The 26215-nt window shown below is 36.9% G+C and overlaps 1 protein-coding gene across 2 annotated transcripts in view; it reads left to right on the forward strand.

The window, feature by feature from the left end:
* Positions 1-26215, forward strand: part of nphp4 (nephronophthisis 4) — a 184646-nt gene that overhangs the window by 87630 nt on the left and 70801 nt on the right. The window contains exons 10-13 of one of the 2 annotated variants that reach the window (XM_042003773.1): positions 7064-7282; positions 7791-7932; positions 11217-11260; positions 22130-22267. In XM_042003773.1, the coding sequence (XP_041859707.1) occupies positions 7064-7282; positions 7791-7932; positions 11217-11260; positions 22130-22267 (543 nt within the window). The remainder of the gene's footprint in view (positions 1-7063; positions 7283-7790; positions 7933-11216; positions 11261-22129; positions 22268-26215) is intronic. The other variant, XM_042003774.1, reaches the window with a different exon arrangement.

Raw genomic sequence — 26215 nt, forward strand, 5'->3', positions numbered from 1 at the left:
ACAGTAATGGTAAAAACTGTCAGGCCTCGTCTCCCATCAATGCCCACGTCCCCCTAATTTAGGATTAATTCCTGTTGTACCCTAAAATGCCCCGATTCACTGAATGTCTCGCCAGTTTCTTTGAAGTGTTCTTTGAGGTTCTCTGAATTTATGTTCCCCCAAACTGGCTTTTTTATATTTGGATATATCAGAAAAAGTTAAACATGCATTGCAACAGCAGATCTGATTTGGTAGCTGACCTGATTGTTCTATGATGAATGGTATTTTTATTGTATATGTAAGAGGATGCTTCTCACAATTTTATAGGTTGATTGTTGAAGAGAATTGAACTGGATGTGTCTCTGCTCCCAGTTCTTCTTGTCTGCTCGGGAGTGACAGTGACTCTGTCACTGTTTGATAATTTCTTTTCCCCATCTCTTAATGTCCCCCTCTCTTGCTTCAGGTTATAGTAGTTAGATCTTTGTTTCCACCCTCTAGTGTGTGAAACAGACACAGTCTTTTTTGTTTGCCTGTAAAGGCTGCAGCATTGTATTTCCACTTCTAAACAAGGTTGATGGATTCTTCCCTTAAACACTTTGCCAGTTAGAGCAATTATATGTGCAGTGACATTGGCTGTTATTGTTTTCAGTACAACTTTATGAAAGTTTCTTTTTTCCTTGGTTTTGCTTTAGGCTTATTCTTCTTTTTTTTTCTCCCAAGTGCACTATTGAAATAAGTGCTTACCTTCTCTCAGTGAAAGTTAATGAGTCTTATTTTGAATATAGCCTTTAACACTCAAATCAACGGTGTAATCACACTTTGGGGAAATTGGCTATTGATCATTCTGCCTTGTTTGACATAATGGCCAGCACAACAACAAACAGCTTCAAAAGAAACTTTGAATTTAAATGAAAAATTCTCTGATTATTTCAGATACTTCCTTTCCAAAACAATGCAAGTGCAAAAAGTCTCATACTTTATTTCTACTAAAATGTAGCATAATTGATTGGATGTCTCTTAGCCGTCACCTGCAGGCTGTGCAATTGATTAAGACTCACCGAGTCGCTGTGGTGCTCTGAATTAGTCGATTTGGTTGACCCTCTTTTATGCTTTCTTCTCACCGGAGGCCTTCAACATATGCATAGGCTACATCAAGTAACTACCTTCTACATTGCTTTGCTTTTATTGCAATGGTGGAAGCTGCCATTAAAGGCGCTCAACCACGACCCATCAGAAGCAATTTGGGGTTCGGTTTCTTGCTCAGGGACACCTCCACATGAGCTCGACAGGCCGGAGATTGAACCGACAACCCTCAAGACAACCACTCTACCCACTGAGCCATGCCGCCTCATATCATTATCATTCTTATTGTCATGAATGTTGAGGACTGTCTAGCGGTAAATATTAGATGATATGAATTCTTTTTGCCCAGCTTAAACTGTACCTGTAATCTAGTTTATTTCTCAAACATGAAATTGAAGGTCTAAAAAAGTGCACCCTTTTTAATTAAAAACTTTCAGAGCAGGATTTTAAAGAAACAACAAACAACACGCACACAAAAAAGAAGATAATCTGATCATTGTCAGGTATTAAACTGAGGTAAATACAACCTCAGAAAGCAACAACAAAACATATTAAACTGTTTGATACATCTAATAAAAATAAGCCAAAATACTGAGGCAATGTGTGTAAAGCTGAGTAAGATCTTAAGAGCAAATATGGTCAAGTAATTGTTTTCTGTATGACATTATCAGTCTATTTCAATATATATGTTGTTCCGCTAAACAGTGTTGCTTTAGTATGCAGGAATTTGTTTATGTAGAGCTCTTTTAAGGTCCTGCCAAAGCGTCTTTTCTGGTGTGCTTGGAATAATTATTTCTGTTGCATAAGCTTTAGCTGTCAGAGTTCATGGTCATCTTAAAGATTGGAAGGTGTACAGGTCGTAGCTGCAAAACGAGCCCAGATCATCATACCTCCACCACTGTGCTTGACAGTTGGTATGAGGTTTTTGTGCTGATGTGCTGTGCTTGGTTTTCACTAAACCTAGTGATCTGCATTACAACCAATAATTGTATTTCAATACCATTACATTGTTCCATCTTTGACAAACTGCTGAAAAAATAATTTATTAAAACTCTTAATAAGTTATGACTTGTCTTTTATCTTCTAATTTAATAGTGGAAATGCATTTTAACTTTTGATTGAAGTTAAGTGCACCTCACAGCTTTTTCTCATTTTTATTCAGTTTGTGCATTTTTAAAACATACAGTCATTATCAGTTTCCTATGATCATAAGCTTGAAACTGTTTAGCATAGTGTTGGGCAGATAAACTGCTGTAAGGATCCTGTCGGAAAAGGCCCCTTGTCTAGTTCACCCTCTCAGTGCTCAGCCACCATCTCTGCTTCTGACTTAATCCTGCAATATATTCAATGAATTATACAAGATGTGAGTATTGGGTCATGTGCTAGACACTCATTTTGCTCTTTCCCTCATGTTCAGCAGAAGCGCAGACATGTTAGAGACAGAGTGCGAGGGGGGGAAAAAAGAGACGTTAGATAAATTGCTTCAGTTTTTTACTGGCTGCTTTTATGCACTATGAAATTATCTTTTTTTTTTTTTTTTTCTTTTTTTACAAAGTCATCATTTTGAAAGTAGACTATTTTGATTTAATGTTTCACATAAACCATCTTATTAATTGAACCTCATGAGAAGGAAAAACAGGCAATGCCTCAAAAGTGAATATACTGCTATCTGTTTTATGCCTGCCATATATTTCTTGAGTTACAGTTCTAAGAAATAGCTGTTAATGTCTTTGCTTCTTCAGGGTAAAATTATAGTCTGAAACCAGTTCCGTCTCCAGAGGGATGGGGTATTGATTAGCATCTGAGATCACTTGAAACCTACAATGTTTTGGAGGGGTCTTCTTAGAAGAGCATAACAGACTTTTAGGAGGAGGTTCTCTAATGATTGTCAAACACAGTTAACAAGAATGTGTATATTACTAATAAATCTGCTTGTATCTGAGCCACATGCTGTATCAAACACACAAAACCGCTAGATTGTTATCTGAAGATTAGTCTGTTCAAATAATAAATGAGGAAATCACGACCACAAAACTGTAAAATGTTTTGGGGTTTGGAAGGTGTAAATTTATAGAATAGAACACTGACTATTGAAATGTCTTTAACCTTTATACCATGAGCACTCTTTTTTTCTATAGCAGTGTACTATTTCCTGCACTGTTCAAAATGTCAGATCCATTAACCTATCAGAACACTTGACTTTGGGCTTTGTTAATTGCTTAGCAGGATAACTTTGCATAATACATAATAAACTGACATTTTGAATCTGTGTTTACCAGATATAGCGCTGGTTAGTGATCATACAAAAACAGCAGATCAACCAATGTTTTTGTTGAGGTAAGCAAGGATCTCTTGTGACTGTATAAAAAACACGAGGAACACTGTATTCTTTAACACTGATGTGCAAAAATTCACCGCCTCTGACTCTAAATATAGTTTTTCTCCTTTTAAAACTGAAACACACCACCAGATTTGTCTTTGCCAAAATAAATAAATAAATGGATAAAAAGAAGTATTAAAAAAATGAAAGAAAGAAAAGAACGAATCCTGAGAAGACTGGAGATGGAAATCAGGTACTGAGCCACTGAAAATGCTTATTGATGATGTGCATATCGCACATCATTGATCGTTATTCATTGTTAAACTCACATCTTATACTGCAGTATTAAGACAAGACTAAAGACACTTTGGAAGGGCCAGATTATAATATAAATTCACTTTATCAGTTTATTTGACATTACAATTAATTAGCTGATTGTCAGATACAGCATCACCGGGTAACCCTGCTGATGATCTTGGGTGGGTCATTAACTTGGTACATCAAGGAGTAAGCAAGAAGAATAAACACATGTTTACATCCTTAAATGAAGATCTTGTTGATGTTTAGAGTTTTTAAATTCAGATGCATTTGTACTGACAGCTTATCAACCGTTTCCCCGATTTTCGTTGCACTGCAGTTAATACAAAAAACAAAGAATCTGATCTTACTAAGCCTTGGGGTTTCACAAAAGGTTAACAAGGCTGCAAGTTTTGTTTGTTGCTTACAACTGTGTGTTTGTTTGTTCTTTTTTTGATTATTAAACACCTGCGACTGCATAGGAGTTGTGGATATTTAAGCATGCGGGAACAGCATAAACAGTAATTGTCATTATGCTGGCTGAGGAGACAGAACATACAGTAATGGCAAACAACAGTCTGTTCCTTTTATTATCCAAAAAATATATGTGTTATAAGGTTCATTATGTCTTCCAGTTTTCTGCTTACACCTCAAAGCAGTTGTTGCAGTGATAATTATTGTGAGAGTGGATGTTTCCTAGAATAATATGAAGAATATGCACTCTGATCATCGGAGTAACAAACGACAGGTAGCTTATTAACAGAGAAAACACATATGATTCCGTAAGTTGTTGTAAGTTGGATAAGTTTTAATAATATGTGAGCATTCATATTTTATTTGTTTGTTTTTTATTTTGAATAAACTAATTCAATAATTTTGTGAACAGTTCATCTTAAAATTATACTTTATACTAAGAATCCCTGTAACATTTAACCACTTTGTAAAATTACTATCAGTCCAAACAAATGACTTTCACATTTATCTAATTTTTTCACTCCCCTCCCTATTTCTATAGTATTTTAACATCCATTTCTTTGATTTTTTTTTTTTTTACAAAAACATTTCACAGTCATGCATCCTGTAAAAGCTAAGATAATGTGGAAGAGTCAGACTGGAAACAAAGCTAATCACTGGCTATTTTCTTCTTGACCAGCCTCATTTTTCCTAACTTGACCAGCAGTATGTAAATTTAACACAAGTGCTGTTGCCATGGCTGTTACAGGAACAAACTAAATGTTGTTTATATGTCCTTTTTTAACCTACAGCACAAACATAAGCTCTTATTTCATGCCAGTATTAAACATATTTTATATTCAGAGGTGTGGGGGTGCGATTTTGCATCGTATTACCACATAGGTGATTTTTTTTTCTTACAGCTTTGATTCAGCCTGTTGTCAAGGGTATGTGTTTATTTACTAGTCTAGTTTTTCCTGCATTTGGTGTGTTTGGCATCATACATCTCTCCTGTTTTTTCTCTGTTGGGCACTGCAAGTAAAATACAGTATATCACCGTTATCTGTCCAGCTCAATCCAGGGATACAGAACTGTGGGGAAATGGATTAAATAAATCAATAAAGTCGATAACGTTTTCGTTTGAAATACTCCATATGTAGCTCACTGGAAATCTCTTTTTTGTTCACCGTGTGTTTGATAATATACAGCCTGGTAAAGACATATGTTATCTGGCTGTAGTCTCTGCTGTTGTAAAGCAGTTTTGAGAGTCAACTATGCTGCAAATGTTGGAGAAAAAGACTTTTCCCTTATTAACAGGCTACAAGGCAACATTAAAGCTGATGTCTCATCCTGTGGCCAAACCACAAACCACCTTGTGCAGTTGTGCAGTATTGCACACACACACACACACACACACATATATATATATATGTGTGTGTGTGTGTGTGTTTAGCTGTCAGCTGGCTTTTTGACCCTAAGAGATGCATTGAACAACCCTGTCAGTAGACAAATCTTGTGCTTATGGAAACAAAAGTTACTTTAATTGAGAAAGGTCAAATTATTGGTCTGCTTTAAGCAAACAAAATCACAATGGGTATAATGAGTGCTAAAACTGATGATCTGAGGCTGCTGCAGTTGTTCAGGTCTATGTTTACTATTTCTTTATGTGACAAAATAATATCAGCATGGATGACTGGGTTCATCCATTAGCAGATTTTTCTTTTCTCCTTTGATGACATAAATATTCCAACAAGGCAATGTGAAAATGTACCAGTTTGTGAAATAGTGGTTTAGGGAGTGTGATAGAGAGAGAGAGTGAGAGAGAGAGAGAGAGAGCGAGAGAGATTAAAAAAAAGACAGCTCACCCTAATTAAAGCTACAGTGGTCCGGCCAAATATAATTACAGAAACTATATTGTAGGAACTTTTTCTCATTTTGGTAAACCCTTTTCAGAGCACTTTAAAGTGGTCATAATGCCACAAAACAGCCTCAGAAGTATTACATGAGTTCCCATTATATAAATTCCCCAGAATCTACCAATGCATGATATTTAGAGTAAAGGCAGTACCCTAATGAATGATGACCTGCAGTAATAGATTATTGTAATCCTTGTTTAAAAAAAAATGCTCTCAAAGGAATTACAAGCGTTCAGTGAATCATTATGTGCTTCACTTTGACTTGAAACAATGCAGACTTGCAAGATTCTTGCGTATTCTGTACCACTCTTCCTATGATTGATTATAATCATTTTAGGCTCACCAGCTCATGAATCGATTCAGTAGAACCTTTGAGTTCCCCTGCGGATGATTTAAAGCAAGAAGCCGTTTCACTTTTCTTCAGACGGTTGAAGCGCAGGTTCAACAGCCTCCATTGTAAATCATGATCATACACAGCAAGGCTGTCTAGTGAATAGTCACAATAAAATAAGTGATTTATAATTTTATTTTTTCTTTGATTTAATAATACATTAAAAAATTGTGGTTCCCTGTCCTATGAAGTTAATAAAGTTAATTAATATGCTTATTAAAGAATGTTTTTATTGAAGAGCTTTTTCCTCATTTTACTTATAATGTTGTGTATGTGTGTTTTGTTCTGTTTTTTGGTAGTCATTTGCTTTAGTACTGCATAATAATTTGTTCATTAGAAGAAGAAAGGGTTACAGCAAATTTTGTCCGCTCATGCAGATATTTTAAAAATTAATTTCTTTGACAATGTCTATAATGAGGAAATTACTTTTAATTATTTAATCAACATCTTCAGCTTTCTTGTGGAAAATTGCAAACCAGGATCTGAAAGCAGAAACCAAACACAGCACTTTTCCTTTAACTCTGTAGTCACAAGACAGCTAATTAGGGTTGTTTCCTATCTTGTTTTAGTTTATGAACGGAAATAAATTGTCATGGTCTGAATTTTTGTTCTCCTCTCACACAGCTGTCAGCTACTTCCACATCTCGAGCTGCCTTCTTGCAGTGCCTTCGTTGGGGGATTTGGTGCCCCTTCCAGGAGCCAGCTGACTGGAAAAGCAAAGAGATACAGCTTGTTCTGCAAGGAGGTGCAAAGCCAAATCCACATGGAGTTATGGTCTACAGCACAGAGGTGTCTGCCAAAACTCAGAGTCCTGCACCAATCTCAGCTCCAGGCATAGCTCAGGTAACACTGTGGTACAAAGGGGATGTCTTTGTTGAAAGACCAAAGTGCAAAGAATGCATTGAAAGGAATTAAGAAAAGGTTCTTTCTTGCATCTCCATCCAGAACTTACACAGACGAAGACAGGTGTTTCTCCTGAAATGTAAACGCCATTGTTGTCTCACTGCTTGTTGTTATTGTTAGGTCTGTTTAAAGTTGAATATCCTATAAAGTTCGGACATGAACATTTTTACCACAGATGACAAATAATTATCTACAAGTTACATCTTTTTGGGGATAATATATATATATATATATATATATATATATATATATGCAAAAAAAAGTTTTTTCATGTAACTTTTCACATCTGTGTGCTGAAACTTGATATTCACTAGGCACACCTTGTATTCCGTCTAATGGCCGAGACCTCACTGACTTCAGTTATGCCCCTTTCTTTCAGAATCTTAACTGCTCATTCTGTGGCTGTATTGTTGTATCACTGAAATATCTTTAAATTTCTCCCCTCAAGGAGGACTTGGAGGTAAAGGATACAATAACATTTTGGCTAGCGTCCAGCCCAGAAAGAAAGGCATCCAGCCCAAAGGCATCTTTGATGACAAAGCAGGAGGATGTGTCACGTCAGAGAAAATCATCCTCATCACCTTCTCGGGGTAAATATTGTCATATAATCCACAATGGCTTTTTATTCTCATATTAATTACTTTGAATGGAATGGGAGAGAGCACATGTAAAGAGTGTTTCTTAAGGAAGTAGATGACTAGCTCCTCACTGCATAGCGCTTTGGAGGGATTTAAATTTTGTTTCTTCATGAGAAAAAGTTTACTATTAGAATGTGCGAGTGTTATATTTGTTTCTGCTAATTATTTATGGGTGCGCGTTTAGTAAGACCAACAGTTATCAGCCAAAGTTCTGAGCATCAAGCATCAAACTAGCCACTTTTCCACATTGTATGCATCCTCCATCTCAGCAGCGTTATCTCAGTGGCACCACCTGCTCTCTGCATGATTGCTGTGCTTCATTATTGGTGTCTGAGGGGAGTACAAGGATAAACTCAAAGTGCAAGGAAAAGACTTTGGCTGTCCATTAAGGACTCTCAACCTTGAACAAGGCTTACTTTGCATCTTCACATCTGCCCCATAGAAGGAGCTTGAAGACACTTTCACACACTCATTATTTTAAATGTTTGAGTTCTGACTAAAATGTTGTAGAAATGATGCTATTATCAATATGTTTATAGTAAATAGTGAGACTGATAAGATCTAAATGGCTGATTATTATGTTATTTATATGGCTGCAATTCCAAGTTTGGTGACTTTTTTAGGAACTTTGGACTGTTCCTCATGGTCTTCTTGCAATACAATTTGATCAAGTAACATAAAATGACCTACAAGCAACGACTTAAACAATAAGAGGGCACCATGCTGAATATACCCACAATGCCTGTTAAGACCTGAGGGTTTAACTTAAAGGTAGCTACATACTGAGCAATTATAGACAAGTTATTAGTTTATTTTTATGAGTTGAAAAATCAGTCACTGAAAACTGATTATTCTGATTACAGTGTGTGTTTATGTGTGTGCTTGTTTGGTACCAAAGAGATTGTGTTCGCAGGTTTGAGTCATTGTAGATTTGCAGTACAGCACAGAATTATTAAACAAACCTAGTCTGCGACATAATTGTCCTGTGCAGTTCTGCGCAAGATTGCTTTGGCTAATGGAGCCTTTTGATCTCTTGATAAATCACACGCAGATCCAACTGATCATTCCTCCAATCAGATGTACGCTCATCTCTGTGTTTGTTTGAAAAATGAGGGCCAAAGATTTCTCCATATTTCTTATACATCCTCACACATTTTAAGACTTTATATTTTTCTATACATGAGATGTTGCAGGGGAATAGCATCGGTGTGTATTTAAAATATTTTTTGTAGTATGACATCTTGTCTTTATTTTGCTTCTTATATTGGTTTTTCTTAGCTTTCCGAGTGCAGAGATTAATAATGTAAAACTCAACCTGAACAATATCCCTGTTTTATTGGAGGATATGAAGGGAGGATATCAATGAATGCTGCAGAACTTCTCTTGCTGTAGCTGCATTATTTCATCCTTTCCAGTTAAGGCCTGACTGTGCCACAATATCTGTCCAAATTTAAGTTCTGAATCCCACGTTTTAAACAGGTCTCCCACTAAAACACAGCTCTGATGAAATTTTCCCCGTCCTGAAACGCAGCCACTCGGTCTTAATGACAGCAAAAAGAACTTGAGTCGACCCTGGTTGTATACCTGATTATTTCCTCTCCTAATGAGACTGTGAACTTATCTTGGGAGAGAAGAACAGCATTGATCAGAGCTTACTTTGCTGGGTGTGCAGAGAAGGCATCTGGCAACATCTATTAATGGCATTTTAATCAGTATTCACGAGTCATTAGAGGGTTGCCCAAGAAGCATGAACAATTTGGGATGGTGTTCAAAGGAGAGAGAATCTCTTTTAATTTCAACTCTTCAGTCATCCTCAACTTACCTTTTTTTTTTCAGGATTTTGATTTCACGGATCTACAGACATGCACTTAGAGTAGGTGTGCTGCTTCCCATTACAGAAAGCTTATTTAGAAAAATGTAAAATTTATGGCCAGTCCGAAATATGTAATTCATGTATTTGATAAATGTATGCATGTGAAAAGAGCTCACTGCATTTCACAACCAACCATCAAAGTGAGACACTGCCAATCTCAGACTGAACTTTTAACTTATTTATGATGGGCATTAACGTGACTTCAAGTTGGAGTGATGGAAATTCTCCTCAAGTCCATACATTTCCATTAATCTATAATTTAGCCACTGAATTTCTTATTGTGACCCTCACACATATCTCTGTGGTACTAATAACAAGATGAGAGGCAGGAAATATAGAAAAGATGTTTTTGATTTGGCACAGATGCTCTTTAATAAATTTTAATGATGTATCTGGTGTACATATTTATATTTGTTCTTTGTCAGTCCCTCTTGTTTTGTACTCCTATGCGATCCACCTGTCACACGTCTGGTTGTTTGTTCAGCTGCCAAAACAACATCTTATTGATCCCAAACAAATGGGCAGTTTCACATCAGTCCTGCTAACGAGGGGAAATAAATTCTGCGTGGGCTCCAGAAGTAAAACAGTGAGACAACAGAAAGCCCTGAAAAGAAAACGGTTGCTGGGGGGTTTCCAGAGCGCATTTGTGATGGAGAGCCAGCCAGTCCCGCACCATGTCCACTCTGTGTGCATGTAGTCTGAACAGATGGGAGCTGCAGCAACACACCCCAGGCAACTGGAGCAATTTCCAAAAGGCCAGTCAAGCCCAGCGCAATGAACAAGAAAGAGTGGAAGAGGGGGACAAAGAAATGCTGGAAACACTTTCATTTCAGTAGTACCACAGCTACCAACCAAAAACTCAAGGAAGCATTTTCAGACTTTAAACTCAGTGAGCTGTCTAAATCCAGCTCTGGCTCAGGATCTGTGTGAAATTGGATAGATTTGTTATTTTTTAAAAAAGTGAGGGATTTCTGTGTTCAGTTGAGTTATTTACTTAGCCTGTTTTTTTTTTTAGTACACAGTGCTATGGTTTATTCTTACAGCTCAGGGTGCCAGCTCATGCCAAATCCAATCAGCTCGAAAGCAATTAAAAAAATTGACATTTTACAGTCAACCTCCATCCCCTCTCACAATTTAATACTCCATTAAATGTCCAACAAAACTATCAAATAAATTGTGCTGTCAGGTAAGCAGATCATGTGGAAGATGCTGTGATTAACTAAGCTTGTTAAACAGTGTTCTGGAGATAAGTAGCTGGATGACATGTAAACAAAGATTTTAGTGGGAATTAAAAACAAGAGCTACAGCTTTACTGGTTTTTCCTTTACAATGTTAACTTTTTTGCTTGTCTCTTTCTTTTCAGGTCAGAAACACATGACTCCTCCAGGTTCTCCTCAAGGCCCTGGGGTAAGACACCTTTTCACCTATTGTATTTTACAGGTGTCTTACACAACAACAGTACCTACTTTGTTTTAAAATGAAGATAACCCTACACAAGCTTTGTAGCTACCAAAACAATTTTAGAAGGAAATCCTGTTTGCAGGTCCAAGCTAAAACTTCTTGTGTTTTGTTTGTTTCTTCATGTTACTGTATCAGATTTTAGAATAATATCTGGCTCCTCAAGTGTTAGACTAGCTACGTTTACATGGACAAATATTTCACTTATCCAACTAAAATCAATCTGATTGGAGATTCCAGCTGACGTGTTTACAGTTATATGAACCTTTTGATCGTCAAAATGCACAATAATCCTTAACTCTTTCAGTTTCTAACAAAAACATTGTATCTGCCACAGTTTTATGTTGTTTTGTTGCTGCCATTGTTAAAGTTTTCCCTGAAACTCATTACATCACGTAACCACCACGTGGCTCAAACATGTGCAGAAACATACACCACAGAACGATCTGAATGAGCTTATACATGGTTATTATTCTCCTGCTGATCCGATCGTGAAAAGATTTAAACCACCCCTCTTCATCTTTCCGATCGAGGCCAGTCGGATCAGCTGACATGTTTACATGACACATTTTTATTCTGATTGGACATTCGATTGGATTAAAAGTGCTCCATGTAAACGTAGCTATTGATCTGCCCACCGGTTTCATCTGCAGATGTGCTTATTCAGCTGGTTCCTTTTGAGACAAGTTTGTAGTAATGATTTGTTGAGAAAAAGCTTGAGATGGGCCGCAGACTCTTTGTACATACTATCGTTAAGCTGCAGATGCCACACTTTTTATTTAGATGTAATCACTTTTGAAAAGGCAAGTCATATTTAAAATGTTCAAAGTGTTCAATGTGTAAAAAAAATATTTCAACATGCCCCTCGTTTAGCTCATGGAAGCAGGGGATGTATTTTCTGAAAGGACTACTCCCTTTACCTTTTTCCTAGGGATTATTGTATGTACTTCTACATCTGTATCTATGTACATCTATATCTACATAATCAAACTCTGCTAACACCTGTTAGCACAATATGAAGCAATCAAATCCAGTATCAGCTTTCACATATGTTTTATTATCCAGCACACAGTGTTTATTTCACATTTACCTAAACAGACCCCCAGTAATAGTTACATGCTAACACCAGATTGCTTTCCAACTGGGATCTTTTTTTTATATATATACTAAAGTTGATGTTTACAGTTTCCAGAAACCATCTGCCATTTTTAATATAGAATAGAATAGAATAGAATAGAATGCCTTTTATTGTCATTATACACATGTACAACGAGATTAAGCCATCCCCAGTGTCAGTGCAGAGAGAGCAGTATAGAAATAAATAATAAATAAAAGATCTAAGGTATAAAATATTTACAGAAATAAAACAGATGTGCACACTCTAGTTATTTGCAGATATAAGTATGATGTCTATGTCTGAAAAAAAAAATATATTGCACGTTCAAAGTATTATTGCACGGATCATGATATGTTGTACATGTCATGTGACAGAATGTATTGCACATATGTTGTTAGTGTCCAGCGTATTTCAGATTTGAAGTCCTACAGGAGTTCAGGGCAGTTATTGCTTTTGGAAAGAAACTGTTTTTGAGTCTGTTTGTTTTAGTCCTGATATATCTGCTTTTGACTCATTTTTGAGCTCCTTAGTTCGACAAAATCCCAGTGAAATGTGTCAAACTAATGAGAGCCCTGTAGACCAAGTACTGTATGTATGTGTCCCCAAAGCAGAATGATGAAGGTATTTATAAACAGCTCCATGAACTTGATTTATAGTTTAAAATGAAAGTCTAAATTGTGAGAATATGGGTGGATGCTATTTGATAAATAGCCTCCCACTGGCTTGACATGATGTGGCCTTTTTATTTTGCTATTACCTGCTATTTTTCTATGTAAAAACGATAACAACGAGAAAATCAAACATGTGGTGCTTGTTTGTACTTGTCAAAGGCAAGCATTATTAATGGATTTTAGTCAAGAACTGACCTGAAAATGATTCCTGCCTGAATCAGGAAGCTCCTGTAGCACCCTCCTGTACATGGTTACAGCTCCCCTCCCATCCGCTTTAGACAAGGATCATAAATCTTGACTAACCCACACTTACATCGTGTCTGCTATGTCCTCAGATATAGCAGGTCAAGCCTATATATTTTTTAAATGTCATCATAAATGTATTATCTGCCCCAGATCTCTCAACAACACAGTGATTAGGAGGCATGACTAAGGATAGATGTGTTCACAAAAATTTCTTTATTTTTATCTCCTGTCTTTCCTGTGTTTGATTTAAAAGACTGGAGTCAGAAATATCCTTCAGCTACATTTTTACAAAACAAATAAATAAATAAAAACAAAAAACAAAAACAAAACACAGCTGTTTGAAAAAAATCGAATAAAGGAAAAAGGAAAATGTGTGGGAGTGTGTCTGTTGGAAATGTTATTCTTGATAAAAGACAAGAAAATGTCTGTCTCAGCCTTGAAATACTTGAATTACCACTGAAACCTTGGAAGCAGAGAGAATACAGATGATAATAATCATCCCTAGTTGCATCCAATCAGATTAAATGTCACATTAGCATCTGTTTACGTTAGAGGCTCCCCACAGGCAACTAATATATTACTGATCAATTCTATTGTAACTTTGTAATAAATTAACTGCGTCATGAATACCCATCCTTGATATTCAATGCGGGCTACAGTGACTCATATAGTTCCTGGTAAGATACTTACATCAGCCATATGCACCAATAGAAAGTGTTGTTTGTGTATGTGTGTCTTTTTTAAGCTGCAGGGCATAACCATCATCCTTCAGCCTGAGTGGATGTGCCAATGTAGACTAAGAGTTGTGATAAATGGTACTTTCCTTCTCTGAGGATGAGGCTAGAGACATACACACATGCACACTGTAACACTGAGACAGAGAGCGGCGAAGGAAGAGAAATATCGGCTCTGTTTCAGTGCAAACTCGCTGGGCCAGCATTGTCGACTCATTTTAAATTGTACTAGCAGGGGCTGCGAGCCATGGGAGTGCTGCACCCTTGAACTCTACAAATCAACCTTATTTTGATTAAACAGTGAGGGCGGCAGAATCCTACAGGTGGGCAGCTCCCAGGGGCAGAGATGAGACCTCTCTGGTCATACTGGGCAGCTCTTGGAGGACATTTAAAGAGAAGGTGGGGAAAATTATGCTTTGCATAGGCTCCAGAGTCTTTTTCAACTCTTAATTCACAAAACATCTGGTCTACCAGACAGCCAGAATTAATATTAGAAGAAAATGTTATTTTCACAGTGTTTTTGTTTTCAATTATATCCTTGCTTATCCCCAGTGCAAATGAGAGGATGCTCATAAAATATTGTATTTCCGAGGCTTAAGGGTTAAAGTTCAACTGATATTTCCCAAAAGAAGCAATTAACTTTGCATCAAAGGAGAGATACGCATGATAAGAGAGAAAAAACACTGGGAAATTAATAAGCTGTTGATTTAAATGTCAGGAAGAAAAAAGAAAATCAGTGACCACTGTGGCTAAGAGTGGCAAATACAGCATAATCGTACACTGGATTCAAAGACACCATCATTAGCCAACATTACTTAAAGCAGAAAGACCTCCAGCCCTAATAAGTCAAGTATGTGTGTATTAAAAACTGGCCTTGGGTGCCTTTTAAAACACTACTGAGTTAAAAGTTAAATTGTCCTTCTTTAAGTTTGTATTTAGTAGCTTTATCCTTAATATCCAGTTGCTTAAAGAGGCAGATATTTCTTTCCTCAGGAGTTGATGGAGATCAAAAGAAAGATGAAAGTAATTCAAAAGTTATTCAGAATCATTTCTCAATACAAATGCTAATGTGGCCCAGTGCTGAATGCATGAATAGGCAATTGTCTGCCGCCATCTTGACAGTGGGGAAGGTGTTTATACTTTAAATGTTGTGTTTTCAGCTTGTTCAGCTTTCTTAAATGGCGAAAGAAAAAGAGATAATGCATCTTTAGGATTACAGTATATGTGCACACAATTTTCTTCACACATATTCCTGAGTAAATGAAGATGTGAAGTGGCAGTCATTAGTGTCCTTGCTGCTCCATGTGGAGTGTGTAGATATTTGTCTGATAGGCATCCAGGGCTCAACCAAATGAAAAGAAACAGAAATCCCCGTGTGAAGCTACGCCACGGCTGTTGGCAGTCACCATACTGTGCAATTCGTCTGCTAAAAAATTCACACCCTCTGCCCATCTCATTTTTTTCTCTCTTTCCAAAGTCACTGAAATAAAAACACAATACAATCCTACTTTTTTTTTGTTTGTTTTCCTCTTCAGCATGGCTGTCAAGTGCTGATTAATCAGTGTAATCCTTTTCTGAAATGTCTCTGTAAACAAGCTGTATGCTCTATTTCTGTTTGCTGGCATTGTTGGAACTGATGACTTTCGCTTGCTTGCATAAATTATTGATCCTTGACACTCCCGGTTTGTGATGGTGCTCAAAGCTAAAGATCTTTTGGTATTTATAGGCAGCATTTGGGAGAACAGCTGAGTTTGTTTGCCTCTGTTGTTGATGATTTCTCTCATTGAGCTGAGCTCATGTTTCAGGGTCGTGCTCGTGTTCTGTTGACCCAGGTGGCCTTGTAGTCTGTGGGCCAAAGGTGAAACTGTGTTTCACTTTGTTGCTGGCGGGCTGCTTGTTTGGCAGCTGGCACTGGTTCAGTCAGATCTAAATTTTCTAGTTTTCCTTCACAGAGAATAGTTGATGCTTCTTTTTTTTATAGAATGAAAAGAATATTAAGGGTTTCTGGGCTGTGCTTATTGTGCAGCTCTATTTTAGCACTTTAGCTTTTATTGTTGGGTGTGAAAGAGGTAAAATCACCATGTAGTTGAAACTCAATTTCATGCTTTTGAAATAAATCGCAATTTATATATACTATTGATTTCAGCTAGCAAAACATGGCGTCAACCCAAGCATGAAGTGTGTTCTCTGAAAAGTATGCAAGCTGGTGCTATACACTGTTTCATAAACCTTGAAGGTTACTGCTCAACCACTTTATTTGTTGATTACTGAAGAAAAAGCTTTTGAAGTTTTTTCAATCGATCTTGCATGTCTTAAATATTTGTGATATTAAAAAACATTATTTAACTAATTGAATCCAGGATTTGTTTTAAATATATATATATATATATATATATATATATATATATATATATATATATATATATATATATATATATATATATATATATATATATTATATATTTCTGGAAAATTTAAATCAAAACTATATAACTGCATTTTTGGGCTTTCTAGTCATTTAAAATACTAATAATTAAGCTGTAGAGGAAAATAATCCAGTTTATTTGAAGGCATATAAAATGGCCTGGATAATATATGGTATTAAATTTGCTGGGCCGGACAGATGTGGAACAAGTGCTTGTAAAAGTGCAAGTTTCAGGTCACATTAGGATTTAATAACCACGAAATGATCTTATATTGTCCTTGTTTGCTCTATGTATATTTATCTTTTGTTCTCATGTTTAAACATTGATCTGCTTTTTATATCTTTCTTGTGACATTTCACTCGCTTCTGCATGTCGTCAAATTTGAATTTCTCATCACACTCTCACACACACGTATCAGTCATTCTTACTCTCATCCAGCCTCCATTGTCCACACTATGACGTTCCACTGCGTCTTTCCTGTGCATGTCTAATACTCTCCGCTTTCATTTTCATGACTCTTTCACCTTATGTTCTCAATACTTCTTTCCAATAATCTGTGCATCATTTTTGTCAGATCTCCTGCTAATCCTCCTCCATTTCAGACGTGTTTCTCACATTCACATGATGAGCTAAAGCCCATGTCAGCCTCTGTCCCTGTCATACTCACGCACACGCTGATGCTCAGGAAAGAGGCAAATGAACATTTATGAGGCTCATTAAAACACCTCACACACAGAGAGGAGTCTTGGGAGTAGAGATGGAACTTGCATAGTGCATAGAGAAACCCTGAGAGCTACTCAATTTGAATCCTTTGAGATCACAGAGGAAAGATGTCACATTTTTTGTCCATGTTCCTCTTCTGCTTTAGTCATTACAGTGAATGATATTAATCTTCAAGAAACTGCAATGGCATCATTAGACAAACTAAAAATCGCTGAAAACATAGACCCAAAGTTAAAATGACATACTTACTACAGACATCTTTTCTAAGCTAAGCATTGCTCTGGGTGAAACTGCTTTGAGTGGAAGATGAGTTGACCAGTAGATGTTCCAGTCCATGGCTGGCAATGGTTAAATGCTGAATTCAAGGCATCATGCTGACACAAAGTATATTAAGAGCGAAAGTAGATCTGAGCAGCAGGGAGGGCAGAATCCTGAACCTAGAAGATTATTTGAGCACAAATGAGGCTTACTAACCTACATTTGATGAGACACTACATCACTTACCTCTGACAGTGGATTGTTTAACCAACAGGGGGAAACAAAGATCAAATTTCTGAATCTGCAAGCTCAAAAAGGAGAAACATAAAATTTTTAAAATCACATTTGATATGTTGGCAAAGCTTTTGTCATTTTTAGATTAGACTTCTTATTTATCTTTTGTATGTGATTTCTGGCTCCAGATAGGAGTTTTTTTCTTTGTTTTTATTTTTCTGTTTATAACACTACTAAGATAGACTTCTTGTTTCTTCTGAGCAGAATGTTGCCCTCAGGAAACAAATAATCCTATTATATGTAGACTTTTGGTTTACTCTCATACAGCTCCACATGAGATTGTAAAGAAAAACGTTTCATGTGGTGCAAATCCTGTAAACAATGATGAGTAAAACAGGTCTCAATAAGGTAATCAATCAGATCACAAGAATCTGGTTTAGGGCCAGTCTACAGGTATGATCAACTCTCTCAAAGCTGTGAAAACAGCTGGAAAAGATTTGAGAGCAAATTCATAATTTACATTCTAATCTTAAATCTGTCTTTTCTCCCCCCGAATCCATGCCTTTTCACCCTCAGTTGTTTGTGTTGTACTTGTACAATTTAGAGCTAAAATCTTTTGTATGTACTCCCATAGGACACAATCACTGACATGCATGCACACAGGCAGGTCCCATGAAGCCAGAATGTGAACAGATGATCTGCTTTGGCTGTCAGGGCAAACAGGCTGAGCTCAGAACATTGGCAGCCACAGCAATGCCTCTACTAATTGCCTCACTCCACGTATTCTTGTATGGGTGTGTATGTGTGTGTGTGTGTGATCCTCTAATACAGAGTCTGGTGTCTTTCACACCCACCATGTGCAGGATGTGGTGACTCACATGTATGTGTGTGAAAAATGTGATTTGGCTCAGCAACACTTGAAGGGGCTGACTTGTGACAGTTCATTGGCTTTGACATTTTTGGACATTTTGGCCAATGGTTGCAGCCAAAACAGCTCATTTTAGGGTTGCGCCTGCACTTTTAACAAGCAACAAACTTGTAGAGAGGCCAACAGATCCACTCTGACACTTTGTGTATGAAAGTGAAACCACTTGGGTTTAAATTTAGTTTCCCCTTCTCTACAAGGCATTTCAGTCGATTTGAATGCAGACCAACAGCGCTAGTTTTCAGGACAGAAATCAATAATCAGTAGTAAACAAAAAATAAAGAAATGAAAACAAAATGGAAACAAAATCAAGATTTTAGAACTGGATAATTTGGTATGCTAAGTTTCCATAGTGACAGTGAGTGGTTTAATGTCACAGGACCAGGGTTCTCTTTGCAGCCGTCACACCTTGAAAGCTGCTTTGTCCGAAACACAAAGCATTACCGCAGCAAATTAGAGTGCTATCAAACAGACCACAAGCTGTTTTAATAAACAATGCTGCCTTTTTCCATAATGCCGTGAGCAATTGATTTTATTAGATTTCATGCCACACTCAGGGGTGATTTAAGATGGTTACCTTGCTGAAACCTCTCTGTCAGTCACCAGCATAACTTAATTTAGCATTCTACTCTAGCTGCTTATTGTTTTCCCATTATTCCTCTGTAATGTTAAAAACAGTATTGTTGTCAGTTTTAAAGGCGAGAGGGTTGGTTTCTGTTTTTTTTTTTCTCTTGCAATGTGCTTTCACAAAATATAAACATGACCATGTGCTATTTGGTAGACAAGCTTGTAGCTGAGGTTGCAGTGTGTGCTAATGCCCTGTTTGCATCAGCTTTGATAGGGTGTAAAGAAAGTAAATGAAGCCTTTCAGAAAGTACCCAGAGGTAATAAAGAGAATGGGCAAACTGCTGTCAAGCCCAGTGTAGTCTGAAACATGAACCTTCTTATTGTGAGCAACAGTAGTATTGCTAAGCAACGTGTTACAAGTGGAAGCTTTAACTAGGCCGTTGGCATATTTTCAAAAGAAGGAAAGCTCCAAACTTTCATACTGTGATGCAATATCTCATGGTGTATGTGCTAAGTGTCTGTGTGGTTTTCTGTCTTGCTTGTTGAGAAGTGATTAAGGTCACCTTCATCTCCTCAGCCTCGCTGACCTGCTGATGGGTCATGCTCTGTAGCCAAGCATTGCTCAAATCTGCAGCCTTTGATTCAGTCCAAGTGGAAATCTCAGTGTTTCAAAGAAGGGCAAATATGCAGAATATAAAGGGATATAAAAATATACAAAGTGGCTCACATGGCCTTTAAATGTAGGCAACTCATGGTGAATGAGAAGGGCGCTCTTTTTTCCAACATTAAAGCTACTTAAGAGTACATGTTATAATTTGGTATTCATGGTATTGAGAATATTTCAAAGTTGAAATAAAATGTCAAATTTTATTTAAACGTCGGAATAAAATATCAAATTTTGAATTAAAAGCAGAATGCATTGATTTACAAAGCTCATCAAGAACCTAGAGGTTTTAAAGCAGCATTTATGCCCCACCCAGACAACATATCTTTCAGGAAAAGCCTTGCATATTTCAGCAAGACAATGCTAAACCACATACTGCATCCATCAAAACAGCATTTCTTTGCAGGAGAAGAGTTTGGGGGCTGTCATCAAATTCAAAATGAGCAAAAGTTCTTCAAGAAATAGTAAAATGTCTCAGTTTGAACTGTTAGGTTGTCTAGATTCTATTGGGAATAAAATATGGTTTTATGAGATTTGAGAATCATTGGTTTCTATTCTTGTTGACATTTTATACAGAATCGCACATTTTTTGTAATTAGGGTTTTTTTTAGTTTGTAAGTTTGGGACAAATGGTAAATATATGAAATTTGATATACTGTATAGATATTTATTTTACAATATGGCTCAAAGCCGTGTCGTTATTTACAGTCAGAGGGCCATTGGTTTGACTGTATTTTATTTTTTCATTTCAGCTCTGCAGAATATGTTTCATTTAGTATTGTCTCCCACTTGTTTGTGGTAATCAAATATTCTGATTGTAAGTTAAGCAAGCTATTGGCCTGACATAATTTGAAACATTATAGAAAAGACTACTTCATTTCCCATAAGACAAATGTGCTTTGGATTAGAACTACATAAAGTTTTGTTTACCCTCTTTTTAAAAAATCCACTAAAATAAAGAACTCTCTGTTCAGCATATTAATTTAGATCAAATTTCCCTGTGATCAAAAGACTGAAGTAAATGTTCTCTAGCTTCTCTGTCCCGCTGGCTCAGACGTAAGCAAGCTGAGGTTGAAAGCGGCTCTGAAAATGCAAACTAATTTAAAGTTAGGGTCACTTACTAGATAACAGAGTAGAACCACCATTCTTTTTCTGAAAGATCCATTAGAATATGATTTGGACATCAGATCAATATGCTTCTTTGGCATTTCCCAGTGGAGATCTATCTCAGAGAACACTTCATTAACACCAGAGGTTTAATATCTCCTGCAAAGCATGGGAATCCCTGAAGAATCACCAACATTAGTTGAAGGTGAACAGGAAAAGGACATCTAAACTTTACTTGTTGCTGCTTCTGCCAGCTAAATAAGATAAATAACAGAAAGGTATTAATATTACAATAGATTACATAAAACAGGACATTTAATGCTTGTTTTGCAACACTGATCATAATATCTATTTCTTAAGTGCTTATTGCATAAGTACTCAATAACAGAAATTTATAATACATATCTTTGTCTTTTCATTAGTTGTAATTCTTAGTAGAAGCATTCTTGATACTTCCACTTGGCCGTTTTGCAGATGGTATAAAGTTCTCCCTCGTTCTTACTAGGCATATAAAATTAAATATCAGCAAAAAGAGGAAAAGATAATATTCTGATCTACTTTACATAACACTCCTAAATAAATGTGCATGTGCTGCACCACTATGGAAATAGCTGAAGGAAAATATGCTTATGAAATACAAGAAAAAAAAAAAAAGAAAAGAAAAACATCTGAAGAAATACTTGCGCCCGGAGGCTGAAGCCCCTGGATGCTCACTTTTGTCAGTATTAACTGTGTATGCTGTAAAATGCATGGTAGATGGGGACTCTACTCTTCTGTGTTACATTTCACAAGTCCCTTGTCAGTAGTAATTAATATGCCTTCATGCTCCTTTTTTTTAATAATCCTTAAGCCAGCCCCTGAAGTAAAATGGTATATTATCTTTTGTCCCTAGTCACATGTTTTCAGAATCAGAGGGACACAGACAAACAGTTTTAAACTCAACCTGTTGGGAGCTGACTACTTTTAAAGCTTTTGGGTGGGGAAACGGGTGGACTGAGAGGGGCTTATGAGTGCTAAAGCGAAGTAATGGGCTGTTGTTGTCATCTCAGACGGCACATGTGTCTCTCTGGCGTGGAGTATATTTCTGAGTCCTGTTGTTCGTAATCATAATAATAACAGCGAATCATTTGCATTGTTTCTCTGCAGCTCTCACTGTCTCAGCTGGCAGCTACTTCACGCTACCCAACCACCAGCCACTCCAGCTCAGCGTTGCCGTGGCAACAGTCATTTCCTTCTCTTCTCCATCCTTCCCCGTTGGCATCGGCCCACCAGCTGTCACATGTCGTAAGATTTCCACCCCCGTTTGCTCACATGTAAAAACACACGCTCATAACTCTGTACTCATACTTTACATACATGATGAGGAAATTACACAAGCATTAAGCAAAAACCTGCATTTAGAAGGAAGACACATAGGAACAATGACACTAAAACATAATACTTTAAACGTTTCAAAGGATAGTCAGATAGTTCCATAATACACTTACCTTTACTACACTGAGCTTATACCCATTAACACACACACACATACACACAACCTGCAAAACTGAACTCCATATCTGCTCACTCTTTGTCTCTAGAGCTGCTAGAGCTGCTGGAGGTGTTGAAGCTAGCCCTTTTCATCTTTATAATCAAAAGAAACTTCATTCTTTCACTTGGCTTTTCAAATCTTTGAACAAAGGCTATCTCAGTTTTCTTGAGGTATCCAGGGTCCTATATAACCTTGTGTTTTTCCCTCTCTAGTTCATGACGACTACTTGTCTGATTTAAGTATCATCTGCCTACCCATTTTGAAATACATTTAGTGTCTTTTATAGAGTCTCAGTAGCTACTTTAATCACAGAACTTGGTCATTTTTTCCCCAATACATTAGTGGATAACCCATGAAACACAGCAACTTTTTGTTTATTAAAAAATAATGTCCTGTCTGATTTAATCAACACAAATCCCAGTTAACTGTCATGTAGATGATGGAAATTAGAAAGAGTGGTAAAAAATACTACAATCTCTAACAAGCTTAATTCATGTGAGATTGCCCTATCATTGCTGCCAGGGGATATTTTGAAGCAAAACTGAGGAAGTCAGCTGTACTGTACTGATTTTAATACCTCTGGTGAATAATTTCCTGAAATGATGCAGGGGTAACCTGCTCCCCACAGTTGTGGGTGTTTGCTGCTGAGAATCGGCTGGCAGAGTCATTTTGCCTTTGAAAGCTGCCTCGTCTTTGCTAAATTAGACAATGTGCACCCACAAAGATGCATATATTTGGGAATCAGTGCACTGCACATTAGAAACAGTGGTAAAATCTCATAGAATGGTGAGGAAAATATAATGCTGTAATCCTAGGATTAACCCCGAGTCTTTTTTTGCTTATCAAAATCATTTTTCACATTTTTATGTGGTATTTACTGTTTCCCTTTGATGTGGAAAAAGATGATATAATGCTAGTGTTTGAGTGGTAAAAGGTTTGGTTTGACAGCTTGTAACAGTTTTCACTTTTATAGGAGGCATGTAGCATTTCTGTTGCTCTCTGTTTTCTTTTCTTTTATCTTTTTATATATTTTTTGTATATTATATTTTGTAAATAAGTAGCTTTACTGGAATACAATGCTTCCTTGCTGGATATTCGTGTAGTGTCTTTAGGCTCATCTATTGTTAACACTGCAAGCAGCTCTGTATCTTAAAAAAAAGTGGCCCATTTATTAAATTCTTGCACCATTGCAACCCATGGTATTTAGAATAGGGGCCTTTCTATGTGGAGTTTCTTCCAGTGAATGTGTGGGCTCTCTGCAGGTACTCCAGCTTCCTCCTACAGTCCAAAGAAATGCATGTTATGTTAATTGGTCTCTCTAAATTCTCCCTAGGTGTGGGTTTGTGTGTGAGTGAGTGAGTGATAGTCTCTCTGTTTTCATCCCTGCAATGGACTGGCGATCTGTCCAGGATGTACCCTGCTTCACCTAGTAACTGCTGGGATAGGCTCTAGCTTCCCTGCAGCCCCAAATTAGTGAAAGTATACAATATAGTGAAAGCAGTTTTGTGAGAAATTGCTCAAGTACATAGAATTGAATTACAAGGTAATAATTAATCTCTGAACAAATATGTGTTGTTGCAGCATAGAATAAATAAGTAATCATTAGTCATCATGATCAAGTATTGAACAGGGATATTGCTGAATTTCTTTTTTTGGAAGAGATGAAGAAGCCTTAGTCTGAATATTCTACATTGATCACCATGTTTCATCCATCCATCCATCCATCCATCCATCCATCCATCCATCCATCCAAAATCATTGTGTAGTTGGTTAATTTGTTCTATATCAGTTTCCTTCATTTGACATCACAGTAGATTGCAGGACGTGTGTCTACTGGCTTGTCTGCCTGCTTTTACACCTCAGCTCAACTAAAAACACTTTCTAACTAGACAGCAGCGGCTTCAATAGGTTTTCTTCAATATTTCATGCTTAAAATCCACACAGCTTAAGCTATGAATCATATTACGGAAATAAACCAGGAGCAGTGGATCAGGCTTACTGGAGATAACGAAATAATCAGAAATACAATATGGCTCCAAAAAAGGCACAATTCAGTTTGGTTTTGGAAGACCCACTAAGTTGTGTTGTTATGAAAGTGTCAGAACAAGTTATCTATTTCATATCTTTCTATAACCACACTGGTAGCTGAAAGTTGTGACTATTTTGTACTTAGCTGTGACAGTTTTTTTCTTTTCTCATTTAAGCCACTGCAGGACAAGATGAGCTGAGCTTAAGGCGTTAAAATCCCAGAGTGTTGATCAATTTTCTATAGACCAGTAGTATAGAGAAAAGGCCTGAAACAAGCCGACTCAGAGCTAAAATTTACAAACCAACATCCATCATAAGATTTTATTTTCTTTTTAGCCACCACAAGTCCAAGTACACCACAAGTAAATGTTTATGTTTTATTACTTAGGAACTCAACTATTTGTTAATTAACTGTCTGGGTTTTTATAAATTGGCTTTAAGATGACATCTTGATGACATCTACCTTGAATGCAGGAAACTGAGCAAGTTTCTTGACTGAGGTTGCTCATTTGAAACTCTGCCAGGGCTAAAACTGTGGAGGCCTGTCTTTCATTTCACATTAGAGGCATCAGAATTGTCTCTAAATTATAAAGTCGTGAAAAAGAATGACACTTAATCCTCTAGCTCCCATTAGCTCTCAGTGCTGATGCTCTAAGTGTTTTTTTGAGTCATTAAATCAGTTTGCAGAATCTACAGTTTAAACCCTCAGGTGCCCTTGTAACCTCAAAAGCTGAATACACTTGTCTATGAAAATCATTCACCCATATGTCATCACACAGCAACAGCTTTGTGGCAGCAAGTTCAGATGCCATGTGAAGCCATTTTGTAAAACAATTTAATTATGTTAACCCCTCTGCATCATGCCTACACATCCTTTTGGGTTATCATCTTGCAGTCTGTTTAACCAGAAGAGGAACATGCATGTGTATCTTGTACTTTGACTTTGGTTATTACTTAGTTAGTTAGTTAGTTATTACCTGCACATTTTATGAAAAGCCTAATAATTTGCAGCGATGCATGTCCTCTGGTCTGCCAGCTGAGCTGTGCACTTGTGTCAAGGACCAGAAAATTAGGGAAAAGAAAACACTTGACTGAAAAATGACATCTTTAGCACTTTGAAGCTAATTGCCAGCTCTCTTACACCCCAGGCCTTTTGTTGTTCAGTGATGGTGACGACAGGATTAATATTATCTGGGAAAAAAAGGAAAATGTTGAACTGATCCACAGGCAGCTATATATGAAGAAAGAAATAGTTCAAGTAATGAAATTTCAGTGAATAAATAAGCCTCTCAAAGTCAAAGCATCGACACTAAGTTGTTGGTGCTTCACTCATTACTTGCTTTTAATTCAGTCTTTTTCACATGGATATAAAACTGAATTTCAAATTAAAAGTTGTCAGCACTGTTTTATTTATGTTATGAGTCCAAGGGATGGCAGTGATTCATGGAAACCATCTTCACATTATCAAAAAGCAATATTATTAGTAATAAACTTGAATAATTTGGTACTTTTATGTACTTAGAGATACATACAAAAATGCCTCACACTACAGTAAATGAAATTACAATCAAGTAAAACAACAAAACAAAAACAATAAAACATAAAACATTAACAATTAATATGGCATCATTCCAATCAGTCAATAAACAAAAATCTGAAAAGGCAGATATATC

The sequence above is a fragment of the Melanotaenia boesemani genome, chromosome 13 (assembly GCF_017639745.1).
Source record: "Melanotaenia boesemani isolate fMelBoe1 chromosome 13, fMelBoe1.pri, whole genome shotgun sequence".
Taxonomy (NCBI): Eukaryota; Metazoa; Chordata; class Actinopteri; order Atheriniformes; family Melanotaeniidae; genus Melanotaenia; species Melanotaenia boesemani.